The sequence below is a fragment of the Pleurodeles waltl genome, chromosome 3_1 (genome assembly GCF_031143425.1).
Source record: "Pleurodeles waltl isolate 20211129_DDA chromosome 3_1, aPleWal1.hap1.20221129, whole genome shotgun sequence".
Taxonomy (NCBI): Eukaryota; Metazoa; Chordata; class Amphibia; order Caudata; family Salamandridae; genus Pleurodeles; species Pleurodeles waltl.
This window is the reverse complement of record NC_090440.1, coordinates 1,349,780,791-1,349,804,129: the sequence shown is the minus strand read 5'-3', so window position 1 is coordinate 1,349,804,129 and position 23,339 is coordinate 1,349,780,791. Positions and strand designations below refer to the sequence as shown.

Below are 23,339 nucleotides of genomic sequence, written 5' to 3'. Positions count from 1 at the left end.
TTGAATTTTCTGTCAAAAAAGGCTTCGTAAGGTAGAGCTCAATGCTTCAGGGTCCTGTCAGAAGGAGTCGGAAAAAGAACTGAGGCAACTGCCTTTTGCTGTGCATGATGGGATACAGGAAGACTTTCCTTTCTTAAAGGCACAGCTCTATTTACATTCTGTATAATAGCAGCTTATGGGCTACACTGCCCTGCATTGTTTTATTCTCATTTAGAGGTGTAAATAAAGTGTGAGAATATATTTTTTATTACATTTCTAGAATAAATGTGTTTAAAGGTGTATTTATACTACAGCTGTCTTTCTTTCCAGCCAACCTCAAGAATAAACAATTTGGCCTGTGTAGCTGTTCACATAGGCTGCACAGTGATATTCTTAAGTGTTTTTTAACAGGCCTTTTTCAAGAAAGGCTGGCATCTACACTTAAGAATACATTACAGAACAGTGCTCCAGGGTCCCCGCAGGCGCGCGGAACTATTCAGTGCTTATGACTATACATGGAAATCCCCTACGAGAGAACTGAGGATTTCTGCCTGATAGGGCTGTATCTGGAGAGGTTGTAAGTGGGACTTGGGGGCACTGATTGTGAAGCCAAATTTGTGCAACAGATCAATGGCAGTCGGTGTATCCTGCAGGTACATCTGTCTGCCTGAACTTTTTTTTTTTTTTTTTTTTTAATCAGCCAATCGTCTAGATGTGGGAAGATGTGAATGTTGTATCTTCTCAGGTGGGCCGACATAACCAGGCATTTGGTAATCACTTGTGGAGCTGTCACCCCAAATGCCAAAACCTTGAACTCACCACATACCTGTTAACGGTGATCTGTCAGATGAATGAGTATATGACAGTAGGTATCGTTCAGGTCGAACACCTCCATGAAATCACCTTCAGAAGCAGGGGCATCACATCCTGCAATGTCAACATGTGAAAGTGTTCTGACTGAAAATAACAAATGATGGAGCATAGGTGTAATATCGGCCTGAGTGTCCCATCTTTTTTTTTTGCGTATCAGAAAGTAGAGGGAATAAACCCCTTTTGTCATGGTGACTCTTTGAAACGGCTCCATGGCACCTCTCAACAAGAGTGCTTTTACCTCCTCTTTGAGAAGGTGACGGTGGTGAGGGCTTTTGATCTGTTTGCGAGGCAGAATGTTTGGGGTGGGGGGTGTGGACATCCATGATGAACAATGGACAGTGCCCACTGTCTGATTGTGGAACTGCTGCAGTCTTCCCCCAACCGGTATTGTATGGAAAGCCATTGTTTGGAGGCAGAGGGTCCCTTTCGGGGAGTTCTTCTCCCTCAGCCTCTCTAATTACCTCTACTGTATCCTCTCCTGCAGTAACTTTCACCTCCCTGCTGGTGGTATGTTTGCTGCTGGTTTTGAAATAACTGGGTATTAGTGGTTGTGGTTTAGGCTGCCCCCTGCAATGTCACATCAGCAATAAAAGACTTAGAAAAAGATAAGCTGCAGAGTCTGAGCTCAACACTAGATGGCAGGGGTGTGTGTAGCATGTGTATTATTCACAGCCAACACATCCTACAAATACTTGACAATATCAACACATTTCAGGCGGTTCTCATGAGAAGGGATACTAAAATAAGTATTCGTTTGAGAGTTTCTTGCTGCAGGAAAGCACATCAAGGATGGTGAACATCTAGTCCTAGAGGTTGATGAATACCACGAGGAAGGCAAGATTACACCAGTCACATCATAAGAGTTTGCAGCAGGTCAAGAGCAAGCTCAAAATTGTGCCATTATTTACACCATTCTAGACTTTCTCAATTCACCTCTTATCCCAGGTGTTCTTTTAGATGCAGACATTGGTCTAAACCATTCTTGCCTTCCTCGTGGTATTCGTCAACCTCTGGGACTAGATGTTCACCACCATCCTTGATGTGTTTTCCTCCAGCAGGAAACTTTCTTAAATGTCAAAAGGTGATTCGACTTCAGGGACTCCTTCAATGTCGAATAACTCCTTAGTGTCAACCCAGTCATCAACGGCGAACAGTGAAAAAGTACTTTGCCTCAAGTTTCCTCCAGTAGCATTGCAGTTTTTTAAGATGGTCTCCTTTTGGATCTGCCTCTGGAGGAATTCTCTGAGATGGGAACTGGAGAGTACTGGTACGTGGTCACCCTGTTCTCACTCCTCTGACCTCCCACTTCTTCCTGGCAGGGACTCCAGATTGACTGTTCTTTAATTTCCACGAAGGAAGCTTTTGGCTTGTGTCTTTTAGAGTGCTCCTGGAAAAAGTACAACAGTGTTTGCATTTGTCAGGAGTGTGAGTGTCCGCAAGGCAAAGTAGACCAAGATTATGGTGGTCTGTTTCTGCCTATTTCCTACCACCGGCAGCACACTTCACAAACAGGTGTGGCATGTTTGCAAAGTGAGACATTTTCTGCCAGAACATGACAGAAAAATATTGAAGAGGTCAAAAGACCTTAAGTAACGTGATTTTTAATACGATAAGGCCTTTCTTAGGAAGGGCAAATATGGAATAGATGTATAGTCTTGGAATATGTGCTCCAAGAAAGCATGTGGACGAGACTATTTGATTAGCAGTAGAGATCCCTTGAAGGAGAATGAAAGCTTAATCCATGCCTCTCGGTCTGAAAAACATTAAAATGGAAGCATGATTAAATATAACATTTTAGATTCAGTTGTGGAACACGGTCAGGGAGGGGGTGCACTGTTAGAATAATGGGTTAGGATGGTGGCAGATGAGAAGAGGTTGGGCTAGGCCAGGGCATGAAATAGGGATAAAGGTAGCTTACATCTGTGAGTAACTTTATCAACGACATTTCCCATTTGAAGAACTGAAAAGGTTTTAAGCTTCTAGCTGTCAAGCTGAATCACAAACACTGCATTAGTTTTTAAAACTAAGTGCTTCACTTTCTGTTTCAAACTTTTAGCTTTCCATCTCTAACTACAAACTTTCAAGCTAGATTCCTCCATAATGTAAGCAAAGTTATTGAACAACTGTGAGGATTAAGGAACAGTTAAGGGCGAATACAGAAAAGCCTCCCAGAGCTACAGTGATTTCAGAATTAAAGGCATAGCGAGATCGGTCCTTGAAAACAGCGAAGTACCAAGAGCTTAAGTTTTTGTTCTTCCAGTTCAATATGCACAAACTCCTTTGGAACATTGCCTTCAAGCCAGGAGAGACATGGTGCAAATACAAAACTAACATCAAAAGAAAGAAATTAATACTGCCCCAATAGCTTTGTACCTAATAATTCATTCATTATTCAATTCATTCATTCATTCATATGCACCCCGACTACGTTTAAGGATTACTTCCCAACTCAAAAAATGGTCTTCTCACACGGCCTTCAGAAGGAACGATGCATCACATGTTTGCTACAACAAAGAAAATTTATTTAAAAATAAAATGTTTTTTGTTTCTTTTTCATTTCCTGGACAGAAGATACATGATAACTCCCATCCAAAAATTTATAATAAAAATGATCAGCTCTTTAGTGGGCAGCGTACACTGGGAAATTAATAAATAACATTAGTATAATTTCTAGACATTAAACAATGCTTCAGCAAACCAAAAAAAGGGACACCCCAATAAAACTTAAAACTGTTCTACTCTTTTGTAAGAATATTTATCTTCTGTTTTATTAATTCTTTACAAGTTGACAGGATTAAATACAGCTAATAGAAAAGTCTTATATTAATGTCCTTATAATACTTGCAATGGTGACCTGGGGTCGCACCGGACCTAGTAAAGAGATTAAGGCCCCGGTGTGAAGAAGAGCAATGACCAGTCATAGGACCTACTAAAAACGTTAAGGCCCCAGAAAGGAGACGAACACTACAGCAGACAGATGTTCATTGCTCAAGAGGTTAGAGGCAGATTACATATGAGCTGGCAGATACTTAAGGGCCTGCTAACAAACGGGTGGTGTAACATAGTGAAAAAGAATAAGAGTTAGTCAGGTCCTCACTCAGCCAGCTGAAGTCATTAAGGCCCCAGAGTGAAATTGAGCACATTTTGCCAATTGGGCTGTTAGACCAAGAACAGAGGGATGCGAGCATATTTCTTTTTTTTGACTTGCCTGGATGTGCAAGAAGTTATCTTGAAAAGAACAGGAAGGCTATGATCTCTCTGGTAGGTCTTTAGAGGTGCTGCTATAGAGATTTCTGAGTGGAACGGCCACCATAACTATGGACAATGACAGCACGCATTATTCTGTAATTCCCTCCCAATGTAGTATTTTGTTAGTACTTGGAATCGTGTTTTGCATGCAGTACAAGCAGGATGCTTTACAGTATTTGGCACTAAAAGTTATAAGCTTATTCCTAACCACCACTATACCAGTATGCAACCCTTCTTACTGAATCTTAAAGTAATTTCCCTGACCAAGTCAAACAATTACAAAAACCTGTAACGCTAGACTGATAATATTTAGCCTACACCCTTTATTAAAATGAGTTACACAATGTTCCAAAAATTATCTGTAATGAAATGAGTTGGACTTTGACCCTGCACCATACTAGTCATTTGAGGTACATAGATGTGCCAGTGAAAACTGTGATACTGCTAATATATCACTGCAGTAACATCGGCTGGAAAGTAAAAGGTTGGGGGAGGCCCATGCATTTAAACAATTGTAACAATGGTAGAGAGGTTCACAGTACATCGCTGCCATCATGCCCATTGTTTTGGGCAAAGCAATTACAATCTGCAGAGTATCATTTTTCACACACCACCAGAAAATCCTGTGCTGCACAAAGCAGCGATATCAAACTCTTCCACTTTTAAGTCAAGTGAAAGCATGTGGCAGAAGTATGTCAGCATTACGGAAAATATGCTGAGTGATCTCGACCAGACAGTGTCCCATCATGGAACGAACAGCTTATTGCCGAGTGCAACGTGGCCAGAAAAGAGCATCAGCCACAAACTGTGCACAACTGAGCTCCGCGCTGCTTACTGGAAATATATATTGGATGGAAAGTACGACCAAGTTTGCACAAAGGCATGTTATCATGGGTTGCACATAAATGAAAAAGCTACAGCCGAAGGTAGTTCACATCCTATATTTTAAGCTCTCAGGTGGCAATGAATGGATTAATTGTGATTTGTAGGACAGCTACTCTATATAACTATTGAGGAATTCCAGTAGCGTCCCCATCTTCTACAGACTTACCAGAGTGAAAAGGGGAATAGTTTAAACTGAGAACAGAAGTTCCGCCAGGCTTCAAAAGGAAACCGAGTGACATGCAAGTGTCTTACAAAGGGAGGAAGAGAAAATTTGAAGTGGCCCACTGATGCAAAACAGTAGGAGAGTACAAAATGGCGTACGTTTAGTGAAATTTTGCAAAAATCCATTGACATTTCCGAGAACTACACTTTGAGAGCAAAATGTGATTTGTGGTAATTTGTGCAATTTTGTTTCAAGAACGGGTGTAGTTCACTGGGGAAAAAAGTTTGAAACAATACAGGCCAGAAACTGGTTCCATCAGAAAATGCCAATCAGCAAGACAGGTTTGTCATGAACAATCCTCCCATGCAAACTACACAACTGGAAATCATGTACATTTCAATGACGATATTAAAGTTTTCCCCAAGCCTAAACAGGAGGATTAAAATTATCAAAAGTTTTAAAACTGGTTTCTAACAAATATCAGATGGCACAGAGTACCTGTTCCTGTTAAAAAAAAATAACAAAAATAACAAAAATAAATCATCGGGGTAGTCCCTGCGATAAGACAATTGAAGTGAGAAAAACGGTTTGTGAAATGGTTTTGAGTTACTGAAGAGACAACCACGCGTAAACCTAAAAGTAATTATGAAAAAGCAAACTACATGTAGCAAGGGGCCTCCAAAATCTCAACTAACCGAAGCACTTCAAATGAAAGTCATGTTGGAAAATAGGCAAAACGACAGAGTATAACAGCAGCTTCTGAACACAACCAGACACTGAAGGACAGCTGCAAACAGCCACCATAGTCCAGCAGACGGCAAAAGGACCACCTTATTAACAGAACAAAAGATGAAAAAGGATGGAATATTGTTCACTTAGCACTGCTGCAAAAGGTGAACAGAAGCTATTGAGCATCGTCTCTACTAACACTGAGCAGTGAAAGCAAAAAAGCTGTCCATGGACATGCAGTGTGCTTTGTTTTTACTCTTCACAGATGGCACTGGGAGGAAAACGTGCAACCAGTGAACTCTTCGATTATTACTGAAGATGGATGTTTTTTTATTCACAAGCGAACCACCACTTGCCAACCTGAAGGAAGTTTCCCCATGTGACAAGCGAATATCAATTCCAAGGTTTTGGCTGAGGTTTCCACTAGGATACAGATTAGACTATGAGCTGTGACTCGGGGATCCACATTCAACCTCAAAACACACAAGTTCATCACAACAGCCTCGAATATAAGACCTTATATGAAAACAACTGCCAATACCAATCTAGAACTTTAGTACACGTGTACGTTAGTGCACGTTCTATAACAGCCTGTCAAATGTAAAATAATTTCACATCTCTGGTGAGAAAGACTCCAACTGCACTACAGTTTTACATAAGTCAATCAGCAGTCCACAATCTTTTGGAAAAACACCAGCTTCTTCTAGATCAAACCTTTTCGTCCTGCAATTACTCGGAATCCTGAATGAACATTTGAATGGATTAACATAAGGCAAGGCTATGATTAGAAAAAAACAAACCAAGTAGCCAGGCTCGAGAAAATCAACGTGTTGCAAGTGATCATAGAATCAGAGAAATACACTATTTTTGTAGGGCACAAGATAAAAAACGTTTGGATTTTTACACTTAAAATGGTATTGAAGCTGCCACTTTGCATCAAGTCGAGGTATGGGGCCACAAAAACCAAAGGATGAGATGACAGGTGTTCTAACAAAAAGAAATACAAAAGCAGAAGAGTCAAAGCTCCTATATGAGCAGTGGTTAAATGGTCTGTGCTATTTTTTAGGTGCATCCTCAAACCACCAAAGTGTACAGGGCATAAAGGACTTTAGGCACTTCTATAATAAATCTTTTCAGAGCCACGAGGAAAATGCCATGAGACTGAAAGGTGGGTTGTTTGCCTTAGAGAAATGGGAGTATTTTCCTCAATGGCAAAGCACACATTAGATGGTTGTTGTGGGCAGGAGTGGAAACAAGCGACTCCCAATGGCAGAACTGTTGTGACATTTTTCTTTTCAAGATCAGTAATGGAAGTGAACACCATTTTTGAACAACGCAATTAAACACATTCTGTGGGCATAACGCTGGGACAAACCGTGCTTCTAACGAAGCACACACATTGCACAAAAGTAACTGGCCTTCAGAGAACGTAGAAGTCCCTCAGACATGATGAGTTGTGTGCTCAATATAAGATGAAGAAGATCTCTGCCGTCAGCTCGGCATTTATGCCTCCTTCATCCCTGGTGCCCACAGACTTGGCCTGTTGATGGTGTGAGAAATCTCCCTACTATTGTCCTCACCTTGGTTACAACTTTAAAGGTACACAAAGGAAGAAATGAAGCAGGAACGCTAAGACTGCAACCTACTGACTTGATACACTCAAACAGAACTCGCACCAATAATTTAACCCAGTATGGGTTGCGATGCACAGCTATTTTTTTCCCCCCAAAACTCAACAGCATCATGTTGTATAATTTCACTAAACCAATTCACAGTCACTTTGATAAAAGTTAAACAGCAGCTCCTTTGGAGGTGCTGCTGAGCAGAGGAAACATCCGCAAGCAATTAATCCTGCCAAAGCACCTAATGTGTGAAAAATAAAGTATTACAAACAATAATGAAAAAGACCTGGGATAACAACAGGAGAACAAAATTGAGGTGGAGCGAAACAGTCATTGACACAATCAATAAAATCTGAGGAGAGGATGGGTAGCCCTGGCTCTCCACAGTCATCTACATTGGTTTCCAAATCACTCCTTCAATCAGACATTTACGAGTGTGTAACATTAGAGCCAAAGAGCTCACTTTTCAGACTTTCCAAATGCGAAGACCAGACACGTGATCTCACATTCAACCCATGCTGCAAACTGCAAAATTTACTCTTGCAGAAATTGCCCCGCCCCCCCGAATGAGCCTTTTCTGTCGGCAAGATAGCAAATTGTGATTTTTCTTTTTCTTTTACAGAGAAATCGTTTGCATACTTTTTGTAAAAATCACTGGATTTCTATTTGTTTGTCAGAGAATCTGAATTCTGCAAAAGAGGTAAACTGTACTTCATAGCTGCGACAGTACAACCGCAGGTCGAAGTTCATCAAAAGGGTGCACACTGACCAGTACAAGCAATAAAGGGCAACTTTAGTAAGAAGGATCTGGTCACTGGCAGTTATCCAGCAAGTCGGGGTTGACAATCATGCATGCTAACATCCTCAAGCACTGATCCTTCCATTAATGCTGGAGAAAAAGAGCTGGTGGCCTTGTGGACCGCTAGGGTAAGAATAACCATCCCACCATACACATTCAACCTACTCTTACATGCCCAGCAATGGACGACAAACTGCACCAGGACCCACTGGTTATGTATATGGCCAGAGCTTTTCGATAAAGCCTCAAGTTAAGCCATCTGCCTTCCAAGCTGCAATGCCAACCTTACAAACATAAAAATGTATTAACCCTTGCTTTCAGCGTACACAGGTCCACCCCACACAAAGCATTTAGCTGTTTAAGCAGAAAGGTGTTTGCAAACACCACACTAAATAGAAGGGGCAGCTGGACAAGCTTTTGAAAGCCTGACAGCAAAGCATCCACTATTTTCTGTCAAGGCCCACTTAAAGCGAGAGGAGTGATCTGTCCCTATATCATGTGCAATGAGCGACAACACCAGTTGAATATTCCCTTGGAAAATTATGAAACAGCACTTTTGCATCTGAGAAAATTCCTACCCGCCCTCCAGTGCGGACAAGGATTTCTCAAGTCTTCCTTTAATTCACAGCTCCTCCTCCATCCTCCCATCCTACGCAGGGAGAATGGAACCTGAATGAATCACCTCGGGGTAAGCCATGTGGTGATGTGCACCACCACCACAGGCAAATCTGCATGGAAATGAAACTGGGAAATAGAAAGCCATGTCAGAAATGACTTCTCCCAGTGCTAGCCTCGTCCGTTTCTTCCGATAGCCAGATCTGCAAACCGGCACTAGTTCACCTTAGTCCGTGAAGCAGGGTTGGAGCATAAAGTCCCTCCGCACAGGGCTTCACAGCCTTCTAGGCACACAGACACTGAAGCCGTAGGGCTTCTTGCTCCATTGGTCCCGGAGAGTTCACAGAAAAGGGGGAGAACGCTATGTAGCCACATGAGCACGGAAAACAAACTCACGCAAAATATTCTTTGCCATATCAATGTTGTTGTGTGCTATAAGCAGTGCTTTCTGGATGTCCTGATATGAGTAGCCCTGGCTTAAGAGAGACTCTATCTCGCCAGAGAGCTGTGGTGGAGTGGATGAACTGGCTGCGGCCTGTGGAGAGCTTCCAGCACGACGGTCTGAGTTCATCCGTCGAGGTAAAGGTTTTGGAGGTCTCTCTGGAACCTGGGATGGATCTACAAAACCTACAACAACAAAAATGCCGCTGGTTAATTTCCATGAACCAAAGTGATTTACAACTCTAGGGACAGACAGTAGCTGATGAAAGAAGGGCAGGACAAAGGCACGAGTGACAAAATACAGAATGACAAAACAGAAGCAGAAGCAAGCAGAGCTGCAGCAGATAGCAGGAATGATAATTCTGGAAAAAATAAGTGTGCCCAGTAGAAGAATGCATAGTGAACAATTTATCACACTCAGACAATGTGAAGTTGAATGTAGGAACATGCATATTGAACTGACAGGAACAGTTGTAATGGTGCGCACCTGTTGCTGATGCCAAATGGTCACTGTCCAGAGATGACCGGGTGAAGGCAGGCAAAACACCAGTGACATCAGCGAGCGGGCGACGATTGGGTGCAGCCGGCAAGTGTGGCCTGGGAACATCATAGCAGTCCTCTTCCTCCTCTGCCTCCTCTGGCCCATTGCTGAGAATCCCTACTGGCAACTCCTCCTCACCTGAGCAGAGTTAGACTTAGTTAACATACACATTGGCAGAAGAAAAATATATGTAGAATAAATGAAATAGGCACAGTGGATGTAGGAAGCTGGCTCTTTATATAGTAGACCAAAGTGAGGTACACTGTGCAAAGAGTCCAAGCAATCCCCAGAGGTATCACAGAAGCACGCCAGCCCAAATGCCCTCTTTTTGGGTAGTATGGTCGAGCAGTTAGGCATATTAGAGGGTAGTGCTAAGCATGCAAGGCAAGGACTCATACAGTGAGACACAATAAAGAAATCAGACACTAATTAAGAAAATTTACTTACTTGTAACTGTAGTTCTCCAGTATTGGAATCTTTCATAGATTCACATGCTTGAATCAGTCCCCGTCGTCGAGATGGGAGTCCCCCGTTATATTATAATAGCAATATAGAAGCAACTATAATGGAAAAAGGCTCAAAGGCTTTCACCTTAGTAGCCTATCCTTGTCTCTTTGAATAAAAAGGACCAAACCCAAGTCCTAGCCAATCAGGCTTCCCCTCCCTCTAGAACCCTCCTGTGAGAAGCCCCATTCCCTCAGATTTTCTAAAGCACGAGTGCCAAAGTCTCTGAGGAGAACAGACAAAGGTGAGCTTTCCAGGGGAGGAGGGAGGGTTGCATGTGAATCTATGAAATATTTGAATACTGGAGAACTACAGTTACAAGTAAGTAACTAATTTTCTTACTCTAGTATTGGAACTTTCATAGATTCACATGCTTGAATCAGAATAGCAAGCAGTAATGAAGCACACTGTATAATACATATCACCACAATCACTGAAATAAACATCACCATGAATGAGAGAAGAAACATTACATAAGCAATTAATACGCAAAGAAAAAAAAGTCACTGTAGCATGATAAATAATGCACCATCAATGAAAAAAAAAAAAAAAAACAATGCTATACAATGTGCGCAAAACATACTGGGCTGGCGGGAAAAAGAAATTAATAAAATACAACAGCTCACCGTTACCGGAATAAATGTCGCAATACCGCTGGGTCCTATCGCCACATCACCCTGCGGTGTTTTTTCCAGACCATAATGCCTCGCAAATGTATGCATTGATTTCCAGGTGGTTGCCCTGCAAATGTCCTGAATGGACACTCCTGCGAAGAGCGCCGTGGATGCCGCCATTGCCCTTGTTGAGTGTGCATGAGTTGTTCCATGCCAAGGTTTCTCTGCCACTGTATGACAATAGTTAATAGCAGAGGCTATCCATCTTGCAATTCCCTGCTTGGACGACTGGCCTTTTCTAAGAGCACTGAATGCCACAAGAAGTTGATTTGATTTCCTAAAATGCCTAGTTCTATCCAGGTAAAATTTTAGACACCTCTTAACGTCCAATGAATGAAGAGCCTGCTCTGCCGGTGTTGATGGATTTGGGAAGTATGACTTTAGCACCACCGGTTGATATAAACTTAGGATTTGTCCGTAAGACAACCCTGTCTCTCTTGAACTGTAAGAAAGGGTCTTGGATAGTAAATGCTTGGATCTCCCTCACTCTTCTGGCTGATGTAAGAGCGATAAGGAGAGCGACCTTCCAGGATAAAAGTTTTAAGTCTGCCTTGTGAATCGGTTCGAAAGGAGGTTTCATCAATTGGGACAACACCAGGTTAAGTTGTCACGATGGCGGAGGAGGTCTGACTGGTGGGAAAGATCGAAATAGTTTTTAAAGTTTTATAACCCTTGCGGACTACAAAGGAGGTGCGTTGTCCTTATGTCTATAGCAGGAAATTGCTGTTAAGTGAACTCTAATCGAAGAGTTTGCCAAACATGATCTGGCCAGATGGAGAAGATAAGGTAGTATCTGCTCCGGTGATGAAGAAAAAGGATGTACCCGAGCCTGCGTACACCATGAGCAAAACCTTTTCTACTTCAGACAATAACATTTATTGGTACTGTCAGCTGCAGCTCTGGCAAGGATGACTACATTCCGAAGCAATATTCAGGTGCGCAAATTCATGGTGTTCAGGAGCCAGGCTGTCAAGTGAAGTGAAGCTGGATCCGGGTGGAGAATTTGACCCTTGCTCATTGTAAGGAGGGACGGCATAACTGGAAGAGGGATGCTGTGGCTCTCTGAGAAGAGAAGCAGCTCTGTATACCAATACTGCTGAGGCAATGCCGGAATGATAAAGAGAAGTCTACAGCATTCATTCTTGATCGTTGCCAGTACTCTCGGTATGAGGGGAATCGGAGGAAAAGCGTGAGCATAAATTCCTGACCATGCCATCGAAAACACATTCCCTCCAAGAGCCCCGACTGTGATCCCGACTTGCAAAGAACCGGCATTTTGCATTCTGCGGGGTGGTGAAGAGGTCCAGGTTTGGTTTTCCCCATAGGGAGAAAACTCAATTTAACACTCCTTGACCCTGCTCCCACTCGTGGTTGGATGACACTGACCTGCTCAGAGTCCGACATGATGTTCTGAACGCTCAGGACGTGTTCTGCTCGAAGGTTTATTTTGTGACTGATGGACCAGTCTCAAATGCGCTAAGAATCTCTCGATGAGAGGAGATCTTGTTTCTTCCTGCTTATTGACATAATGCATAGGTGTAGTGTTGTCTGTCCGAATGAGTACTGATGAGCCCATCTCTGAAAGGAAAGCGCGAAGCGCTAGGCAGACTGCCTTCAATTCGGAGGTAATTGATGTGAAAAGACCTCTGATGTGGCTTCCATTTGCCTCTGACTTGTAAGTGCTGAAGGAAGGTTCCCCATCCTTCAAGAGATGCATCGGTAGTGATTACCCACTGAGCTGGTTGGAGGAGAAAAGATAGTCCCACCGACAAGTGAGACTCCGGAGTCCACCAAGCCAGAGATTATATCATGGGTTTCGTTATCCTAATTATATGTCGAAAGACCCCTTGGACTGTGTCCACTGAAGGTCCAGCTGTTCCTGGAGGGGTTGCATTCTGAGACGACAGAATCTTATCAGTTGAATGCAGGAGGACATAATTCCCAACAGGGACTTGAAGAGGCGGACTGAAACAGACTTTCTTTTTTGCAGCAGCCTGGCCAGAGATATAAGTTTTTTCAGCCTCTCTTCTGTAGGAGTTGCCTTGTTGCTAGATGTGTCCAGAACTGGCCCCAGAAATGTCCTTCATGTTAAGGGATGGAAAGCGGATTTGTCGCGGTTGACGGTTAGGCCCAGTGGAATAGCTCCACGCAGGCGCATGTCGACCTCAGTGCCTGAGATCTGGACTTGGCCTTGATGAGCCAATTGTCCAAATACGGAAAGACCTGATAGTTGTGTCTTCTGAGGAAGGCTGCAACTGGAGCAAGGCATTTGGTAAAAATTATCTGGGCTGATTTCAGTCCGAAAGGAAGCACTTTGAACTGGAAATGCTCTCCGGCTACCACAAATCCGAGATATTTCCTGTGGGAAGGGTGTATAGGGATATGGAAGTATGCGTTCTGCAAATCGAGGGTGTACATGAAATCTCCCGGATTGAGAAGGAACAGGATATCTGTTAAGGTAATCATATGAAATGACTGCTTCTTGAGGTAAGTATTGAAATCCCTGCAAGCTAAGATTGGACGTCAATTTTTCCACTTCTTTTGTATCAGGAAGAACCGAGAATACAATCCCTTCTTTTTGTCTTGATGCAGAACTCTCTCTATAGCTCCCTTGAGGAGCATTGACTTGACTTCCTGTTTGAGCAATTATAAGTGTTTCACCATTCATGGAAGAGGGGTTCTTACAGGTGGAATTTGCAGGAATTCCAAAGTATGGCCAAATTGAATCAGGTTAAAGACCCATTGGTCTGATGTAATTTTTTGCTAATTGTGAAAGTTGTGTGAAATCCTTCCCCTTTTTTTTTGTATTCATGGAAATGCACATAGCCAGAGTCACTAGAAAGTCATTGCCTGCGTCCTGTGTCCTTTGCTTGTCTTCCTCCTTTTCCCCTTAGTGCTGATCTTGTATATGCCACTTGCATAGGTAGCCTCTGCTGGTACTGAGGACGAAAGGACTGAGACGTAGCGGAGACAGAGGGGTATCCATATTGTTGGAATCCTCCCCTGTAAGATGAATACCCCCGACCTCTAGCACCCCGAAAGGGCTGCCTTGTAATCTGTAGCATGCCTAGGGACCTGGCTGTGTCCGTATCGGTCTTTATGGACTGCAGGACGTCGTCAATATGTTTTCCGAAGAGGGCTTCTCAGTCAAAAGGTGAGTCTAGAATCTTGTTTTAAACTTCCGGTCTAAAAGAAGTTGCACAGAGCCAACCATGCCTTCCTAAGACAGCCGCACCTGCCAGCTGCCGAAACGCCATGGTAGCGATCTCCATCGCACAGTCTATAACTTCTGAGGAAGACCTTTCACCTTCTTGCATGATTTTTCTTGCTTCCTTCTCTGATTCCTCTGGTAGTTGATCTAAGTAGGGCGCAATGCCTGCCCATAATTGTTTGTCGTACCTGCCAATTATAGCCAAATAGTTAGAGGCTCTTATCATAAGAGAAGACATCAAGGAGAAATGTTTCCCTATATTATCCAGTCTTCTACCCCCCTTGTCTGGCGACGCAGATATTGGTGCCGAAGGGTATCTGGACCTGCACTGCGCAGCTTGGGTAATGACCGAGTCCAGTTTGGGGTGTCCCGTGAGGCAGGCCGGGGAGTGGTCAGGTGCCTTATATTTTTTGTCTAGATGAGGCCGGACAGGAGTGATTGTAGCCGGGTTCTTCATCACTTTATTGCCTTTATCCCATATATAGTCCACTATTGACATCGATTTTATACTCTTTTGAAAAGGTTCTTTAAGATCATAAAGGAACCAATCCATTTGTTTCGTTGGCATGGCAGCTCAAACCTCTTTGCAGCTCTTTCTAGCAAACTGTGAAAACTTCCGATATAACCCAGAGGGGAAACTATCGGGACAGGGGAAGGGGAAGATGGAGTAGGAATTTGGTAATCATCCCACTCTGTTATTGCATCCGGCAATTCTCCCTCCTCTCTGTCCTCGTCCGATGTTGACAGATCTTGTGTCGGAACTGATATGGGTGTTTGTGGTGGTACATCCAACGGTGGTACCCCCGGATGAATAGGAGTGGAAGAAAGAGGCACAGAAGTTAGCAAAGATGGCTGCTGTACTTCCGGGCTGGCCGGCGGAAATCGCCTTCTGTAGTCCTCTAACATCAATTCTAAGTCCGCTATAAGGGATCCCGGCAAAGGGACCATTTTTTCTTGATAAGGATATTGCTGTGTCTGCGAATAAAAAGATTGGGGATCATGCTGAATATCCTCGTCCAAGTCCTGGCACTTCACATGCAGTTCTGAAGGGCTATGTGCAAACCCAAACGGGCCCTCATCCTCTGAATCCTCCTCCTCTAAAAGATTTGTAGGTACCAATGATGATACCTTACTTGGTGATGTGAGCAATGGCGAAAGCAACTCAGATTTTTTTATATATATTTTTTTTACCGTCGTCAGTGGTATCGTCGGAGTCAGATGCGACGACGGTGAAACTCTTGTCGACGATGCGGTCGACATCTGTAACAGTGTCATCGTTGACGGTCTCACCTACGGTTTCGTCGACGGAGGTGAAGCGATGACTACATTGATCGTCGACGACGTGACTGAAAATCCCATCGATGAGGATGTCGTGGAGGTAACCATCGTTGAAGCAGTACCTGCTGTAGAGATAGTCAGCGTTGTGGCAGTCAACAATGAGGCCTTATACACTCCCTTTGACGCTGCAGTCGACGATGCGGACGTCGATGCTGTTGTCATCGTAGTTTTTCCAGATGGTTTTTTGAAAGTATGCTTTACCACAGGAGGTGGTGTTGGGGGCTCAGAAAAGGCTTTTTAACTGCGTTCTGAGGAAACAGAATGCTCTTTAGAGTCTCTTTTGGATGATCTAGAACTGTGAGGAGAACTGGAAGGGCTGTAAGCTTTAGAAGACACTTGTTTTGTCTTTTTGAAAGCTTTTTTAGGTGGATCCTCAGAATGATGAGCTTGAGGAGACCTGCCCCTTTTGTGGAACTTTCTTGATGAAGACGACGACTCCTCACTATTGGAACCAGAAACAGAATTTGATCTGGATTTCAACTTCTGCATCCAAAATAGTAGCCTGCCCTCCCTGTCCTTGAGAGTTTCGTTAGAAAACGTTCTGCATACCTTACAGTCCTTGGCTACATGATCAGGGTAAAGGCAATAAATGCAGTCCTTGTGTGGATCCTCAAAATTAAGTCTCTTCTTTCCACAGGTTTTGCAGGCTCTAAAAAGGCTTTTCTTTTCTTTATCTGACATGTTGAAATTGAGAAAATAGAATTCCCCTAGGCCAGGGAATAAGTATGAAGCCTTGCCTGTTGAAGAAATCTTCTTTCTCTGGTAGAAAAAGCACTAGAAATAGATCTTTGCAGATTTGACTAAGAAGAGCTCAGTGGAGACTCCCTAGCATGACGTGCAGTAGAAAATCTGAGGGAATGAGGCTTCTCACAGGAGGGTTCTAGAGGGAGGGGAAGCCTGATTGGCTGAGACTTGGGTTTGGTCCTTTTTATTCAAAGAGACAAGGATAGGCTACTAAGGTGAAAGCCTTTGAGCCTTTTTCCCATAATAGTTGTTTCTACATTGCTATTATAATATACACGGGGATTCCCACCTCGACGACGGGGAATGAGTCAAGCATGTGAATCTATGAAAGTTCCAATACTGGAGTAATAAAAATAACATACTTTTATATAAACTTTGATACCAAGATCCCTGGAGTCAGGTGAGTTCTTTTTGAGTTATGAGTTTTTAAAAGTACACAGTGAATTTTTCAGGAAGCTGCAATGCAATTCTATGAAGGAAAGCAAAGATGGAAAACAAAGATGGCAAACCAGGTAGAGCACAACGACTTATGGGACCCAATCTCCTGGACTTAAGGTGAGTTTGGGGCAAGGTCCAAGGCAATACTAACAGGCCACCTCAGGGAGCTCTGGTGCGTCCGGAGGCAGAGGAGTGCTATGGCATCAGGTGTCTCATTCAAGTCTATGGGGACTGGTCGATTTACACAGTTGCTGCAGGGATGGACTGTAAGGACAGTCCAGGAGAAACCACTTGGGGCTCGATCCTTGAGGTCTTGGGCATGTGGGGACACTGTCAGTCCACTCCTACTTGGGCTGTAGGGTAAAGGGGTGTCTTCTGGCATCGGGTCCAGTATTGAAGTTCCTCACGGTTGCAGGGGGGCCTGCAGAAACACACTGCAGCCATCGCCTGGGGGTCCAGTCCGACCAAGACAACAAGTGGGCTCAGGTCTCACAAGGTGGGGAGATGTGGGGGCACCCTTAGTCCTCTTCTCCTGGGTCCGGTGTGGACAGGTGCAGAGGTGTCCTAGGGAGCCAGGTCTATGTCTCCTGGTCACTCACAGTTGCAGGGGGGTCTGCCGAAGCCGTTGTGAGGTCTAGGGTGGGCGAGCACAGGACAGGCTTCTTTTCTGGGGAGCCTGGAGACCATGCTGACACCACTGGCTTACCTCAACACGCGCTGGGAGGCTTGGATGCAGTAGTGATTTCAGACATCGGGTTTCTGGCAGTCCCAGTCCTGTCAGGTCTTTCTTGGGTGCCTGAGGATGCAGGGTAGCAGTTCCTCCTGGTGACAGGTGGAGCAGTGGCAACTCTCCCAGTTTCTTGTAGGCAGCAGGACAGGTCAGTTGCTCCTTGAGGGCCGGGTGCAGCAGGCAGGCCGGCAGGATGGCCGCCATGTCAGTCGTGCTCCTCTGTTCTCTGGTTCAATAGGCTTCTTGTCCACTCCTCCTTTTGTGTCCAGCGAAGATTTGAGGATCTGGTATAAGGGGGTCCCCTAAATACTCAATTTAGGGAGTGTTAAGTGAAGGGTAGTCGCCAATGGGCTACTTACTCTTGGGGTCACCATGCCCCCTAGATGACCAATTCCTGTGGGGAGTGGGCATCACCTTGTACAGAGGTCCTAAATTCCAAAACACGCAAGATCGTGTCCACTTCAGGCTGGTGACCCTAGGGGTGTTCCTAGTCTGAAGTGTGACACGCCTCCTGTATAGCTAATTTTCCCACCTGTCCAGGTGCCAGATGGGCCCTGGGGCAGGGGGGTTGTCATCTTCCTCTGAGGAGGGTCAGATCTGCATACCAAAGGCAGTGGGCTTCTTTGAAGATGCTGCCTTGGAATGCAGGTCATCCTGTGGGGTGGGTAATACCCCCAGCCCAGAAAGGTTTTTTTTTCTGACCCCTTGAGAGAGGAGGCTCTCACCCTGGGTTGGTTAGATTCTTGTCTGTTGGTGGCAGGCTGCCCAGAACCAGTCAGTGAGCTCACCAGCGGTTGGTAGGTTTTTCAGATGCCCTCTGGGATGCCCTCTGGGTGCATGTATTAATAAATCCAACACTGGAATCAGTGATGGTTTATTAGTACGAGATGTTTGATACCAAACATCCCTAGTTCAGAGAAGCTAATATGTAGACCAATATTCAGCACATGTATTTAAAATGGCTTCCCTGTGCACTTACTATGTCTAAGAATAGACAAAGACATGGCAGGGGTATAGCTGTCCATGCATATATGCCCTCACTTGTAATATAATGCACCTTGCCTTAAGACTGAAGGCCTGCTGTACAGGTCACTTACAGATATTTCAAGCAGTGTTTTAGGGGGCATGGCACACAAGTGTGTGCCATGTTGTGTTTTCAACTGCAATGACAGTGCATAAGGTTGATTATGGGCCCCTCAGAGTTGCACAAGTTGGGCTGCATGTCTGAGGGGCTCTCTTCAGTACCCATGCCCTAGGTACCATGGGTACCGCTTGTATAGGGGCAAAAGGGCCTGGTCACTTGGGAAACAAATGACCAGGTGCCTTGTTTTAAGTAACGAACACTGGCAACCTGGTTAGCAGTAGCCCACTGCACTTCAGTCAATGCTGCATCTAAAACCCAGGCAAAACCTGAGTGTGTGAGAGAGAAGTGAGAGTGTGAGTTTTTTGTTTGGGGGGGGGGGGGGGGGGGGGGGGGGGGGGGGCACCGTAACCAGAACCCAGCTCCCTACACAAACCACCCCCCCAGCCAACACGCCTGGAGACTCCGCCAAATCTGGGAGTATTCCTAGTCTTTCAGGCGAGGAACAGTGAAGGAGCAGGCTGTGTGGTTGCAGGCCCTAATCTGCCTCACATCCTACTGTCTAGGTCAGTTCGTTTTGGAATCTGACCTACCTCAGTGTTAGGGCCACATTTAGAATGGTCTTTGGCTGCTTTCTTTGAGCTAACCCTATATTAGCCAGGGTAACCCATAGCTTACCCAAAGAGGTCACCCACAAGTGGAGTAACCTCACCATGACCAACAGGGTCAGGGGGGCCTATCTTGCTATTTGGCATGGGGTCAGACCACCATGCCAAAGACAGTGCAGCCATAATGACTAATACCCAGCAGAAGCCACTGACAGCTGGTAGCGCCCAGAACACACCTTTAGCTCTCCACCGAAGGGTGAAGGGGCTAAGTTATAGGCTTCACTGGCTTCAGGATGCCTGTCTGCTGTTTTAGAGTGTGCGAGGGGGTTACTACATCTTGTCGCAAACACCCGCCATCCACTTTCTTTTCTGTTAGCTGAGGAGCCACCACTCAGGCTGCCTAACTAGTCAGGACTTCTTGTCGGTCAGGCTGGACTTCACAGGGCCAACTTTGGAGTTCTCCCCTACTGGAGCAGAATCTCCTTGGCTCACTGGAACTTTGGCTGTAAGTTACCTACCATTCCTACATTTCTTTCTTTGCCTTTTCATCTGGGGCTACTTGCATTCACTGCAGGGGCAGAACCTCCAGAATCCTTGGAAAAGGGCTGGCACTGGACCAGCCCTCTTGTGGGCTTAGACCAACCTCTGGCAGGCCATTACCAAGGAGATAATGAAGGTGGTGGTCTGTACGAACTACCACCCCTCTCCAGCTAAGGGACCTAGCTTTTTCTAGGAGCACTAAAGCCACAGGCCTATCAGTGACCTCCCTTGCGATAACCCTCATCCTGGCAGTCTCACCCGGAATATACTGGTTTAAGAGTAGCAGCCTGTCATGCAAAAAGGTGTGACTGGCAAAGATATCCCTCAGGGTAGTGGCTGGGATTCCATTCACCAGCAGGTGGTGGAAGTGTTTACTCCTCTCTGGAATCTCCAACTCATCTGTTGGCCGCCACTTTCCAGTTCAAGGCTAAGAGGGCCTCCACGTCAGAGGAAGAATCCTCTATGGCTACACTAGTAACCCCTGGGGGTTCAGAAGTGGGTTTGTTTTTAGGAAAAGAAGAGTGCTTGGTGCGGTACCCTGTCTGTTTGCAGTCAAAGCACCATGCCTTTGTGGCATCCCAGTTTCCACCCTGGAACCCACTTTTGTTTCGAGAGGTGTCTTAAGACACAGATTTTTGGGAGCCTACAGAGCACTCCTGTTCTGTAGTTTTAGAGTTGTTCTAACTTAATGATCAGCCTTCTTCCCCAGCTCTTGGTATGAGATTGGCCCCAGGTCCACCAGTATTGATGCAACTTCTCAGAAGTATTGTTACTTAATGATGTTGCTTCATAATCAAATTATAAAGCCCATCATAATCTTGCACCTGACTTCTTTTTCAACCAACCATCTAATGATTTCACTGAAAAGTCCACAAAATCAACCCAGAACTGACTCTGGTTTTTGTGAGTCTCCCTGAACCTGATTATATATTCTTCAGTGTTGAGTCCAAAGCCCTCAATCAGGTTATCCTTCACGAGGTCATAGGACCCAGCATCAGTTTCACTCAATGTCATGTGTCTATCCCTTCATTTACCAGAGAACAGTTCCCAAAAGAGAGAGCCCCAATACTTTTTGCTGAGTTTTCTCATTCTACAAACCCTCTCAAAGGCTGAGAGCCATTTGATATCACCGTCCTCATATTTGGGGACAACCCCTTTGGGAATTTTGGGTCCATAAGCTACTTCTTTCTCCCTATGTAAATTCTTGCTGTCACTAGAGAGAGGCTCTAAACCCTTCTCAATTCTTTCTTTTTCTATAGCTAGAAGATTAGCTTCTAATTACATCCTCCTAGCTAGATTTTGGAGTTCAAGGACATCGACTTACGGGACCAATCTCCTTGACAAAAGGTGAGTTTGGGGCAAGGTCCAAGGGCACAACAACAGGTCACCTTGGGGAACTCTGGTGCGTCTGGGTGTGGAGGTGTGTTATGGTGTAGGGTGTCCCATTCAACTCTATGGGGATCGCCTCGGTTATGAAGTTGCTACAGAGATGGACTGTAAGGACAGTCCAGGGGAACCCACGGGGGGGCTTGACCCTTGAGGTCCCTGGGCATGTGGGGACACGGTCAGTTCACTCCTCCTCGGGCTGTCGAGTGCAGCTGCAGGGTGTCATCTGGTATTGGGCCCAGTACTGGAGTTTCTCACCATTGCAGGGAGCCCACCAGAAACACTTTGCAGGTGTGGGCTAGGGGTCTAGTCCAACCAAGCCAACCAGTGGGCTCAGGTCTCCCAAGGTGGTCCTCTTCTCCTGGGCCCCGGGCAGACGGGTGCAGAGGTGTCCTATGGCATCAGGCCATTGTCTTCTGGTCACTAGCGGTTGCAGGAGGGGTCTGGAGAAACAGTCTGCAGAAGCTATTGTGAAGTGCACAGGGTAGGCTTCTTTCCTGGGGTCCATGCTGACACTGTTGGCCCACTTCAACACAAGCTGGGAGGCTAAGGTGCAGTGGTGATGTCCGGCATCTGATTCTGGTAGTCCCGGTCCTCTCAGGTCTTTCTTGGGTGCCTGCGGATGCAGGGGAGCAGCTCCTCTACTCCAAGGGAGTTCCTCCAGGCGATAAGCAAACCACTGGCAGCTCTCACAGTTTCTTGGACGCTGCAGCGGCAGGGCAGTTGCTCCGGAATTCTCAGGTTCAGCACCTTCTTGTCCACTCTGTGTTCAGCTAAGATCTGAGGATATGGTACCAGGGGGTCCCCTAAATACTCAAAAGCTCCTGCCATTGAATGCAGGTCATCCTGTGTGGAGGGTTGGGAAATACAATACACCAGCTCGGACAGGCTTATGTTTCTGACCACACTGGGAGGTTAGATTTTTGTCTTTTGAGTGGCAGGCTGGCCAGAACCAGTCAGTGAGCTTACCAGCACCTGGTAGGTTTTTGAGGGGGCACCTCTAAAGTGCTCTCTGTGTGCATGTATTAAAAAATCCATCATTGGAATCAGTGAGGGTTTATTAATGCAAGATGTTGGATACCAAACATCCCTAGTTTAGGAGAAGCCAACATGTAGCTGGGCAACTCTTACTGACAAGTGTCCAGTACATGTATTTAAAATGGCTTCCTTGCACACTTATTATGTGAAAGCATCGACAGACATGGTAGGGGCATATTTGCTCATGCATATATGCCCTCACTTGCAATATAATGCACCCTGCCTTAGGGCTGAAGGCCTGCTACAGGGGTGACTTACAGATATTACAAGCAGTGTTTTAGGGGGCATGGCACACGTGTGGTTTTCAATTTTGGGCGCACCTTGTCACACAGCCTGCAATGGCAGTCTACATAAGGTTGTTGCTGGGTCCCTCAGAGTGGCACAAGTTGTGCTGCAGCTCTAAGGGCTCCTCTTTAGTCCCCATGCCCTAGGAAAAGAGAGTGAGAGAATGATATATACTGTATATATCACTGCAACAAGAACCCTCAATCCCTACAGTTGCCATCAGCCCTTTGAATTCCTTACACTCCATCAGGCTGGCATTCACTCAAAGGGCAATTTCGAATTAAAATGGCATTCATTAACAAATTATACCAGTCAAACTCTCTTGGGTTGAAAACATGTCCCTGCATTCACAGTCTTGCACCACCATATGGAACATTAGCTACAAGAAAAAGGAGTATCATGGTAACCAGTGCCATAATGACGGATATGTAAAATATTGCATAATTATAACATCAAAAGTCTAATCGGACCACAGCCCAACTGTTCTTCGGGATGTGTTTTATGGAGGCACTCTGGTCAGGCTCAATTTCTGGGTTTGGTCCCCAGTCTTAAATCAAACGCCCCAGTACATACCAGACATGGCAGCAGATTCAGAAGTTGTCGCCTGCGCCTGGATAGTGCCCATTGGCTCATATCTTATCTGCTCAACCAGCGGGTCACACTCAGAGGGTCTGTAAATCAAAGAACGTTAGAAATTAGATTCTGTATTGGTGAGAAATCACTAGTTTATGCAAGGCAAAGATAGCAAGTTCTGTGGTGGCTATCCAGCTGTAGATTACCACTACCGCTAACAGCCAAAGCTTTTGAATCTTGCCACCACAGTGTCAAACCTTTACTTAGTCTGGCATTTACTTCCACCACACTAT

The 23,339-nt window shown here is 45.1% G+C and overlaps 1 protein-coding gene across 3 annotated transcripts in view; it reads right to left on the bottom strand.

Annotated features, from left to right (window-relative positions):
- Window positions 1-3,352: 3,352 nt before the first annotated feature.
- CBL (Cbl proto-oncogene) overlaps window positions 3,353-23,339 on the bottom strand; it is a 404,076-nt gene continuing 384,089 nt past the window's right edge. For all 3 annotated transcript variants that reach the window (XM_069224841.1, XM_069224840.1, XM_069224842.1), the window contains 3 exons: window positions 23,047-23,144; window positions 9,843-10,034; window positions 3,353-9,541 (listed from right to left, as the gene is read on the bottom strand). In XM_069224841.1, coding sequence (XP_069080942.1) covers window positions 9,276-9,541; window positions 9,843-10,034; window positions 23,047-23,144 — 556 coding nt within the window. In that variant the 3' untranslated portion in view covers window positions 3,353-9,275. The remainder of the gene's footprint in view (window positions 9,542-9,842; window positions 10,035-23,046; window positions 23,145-23,339) is intronic.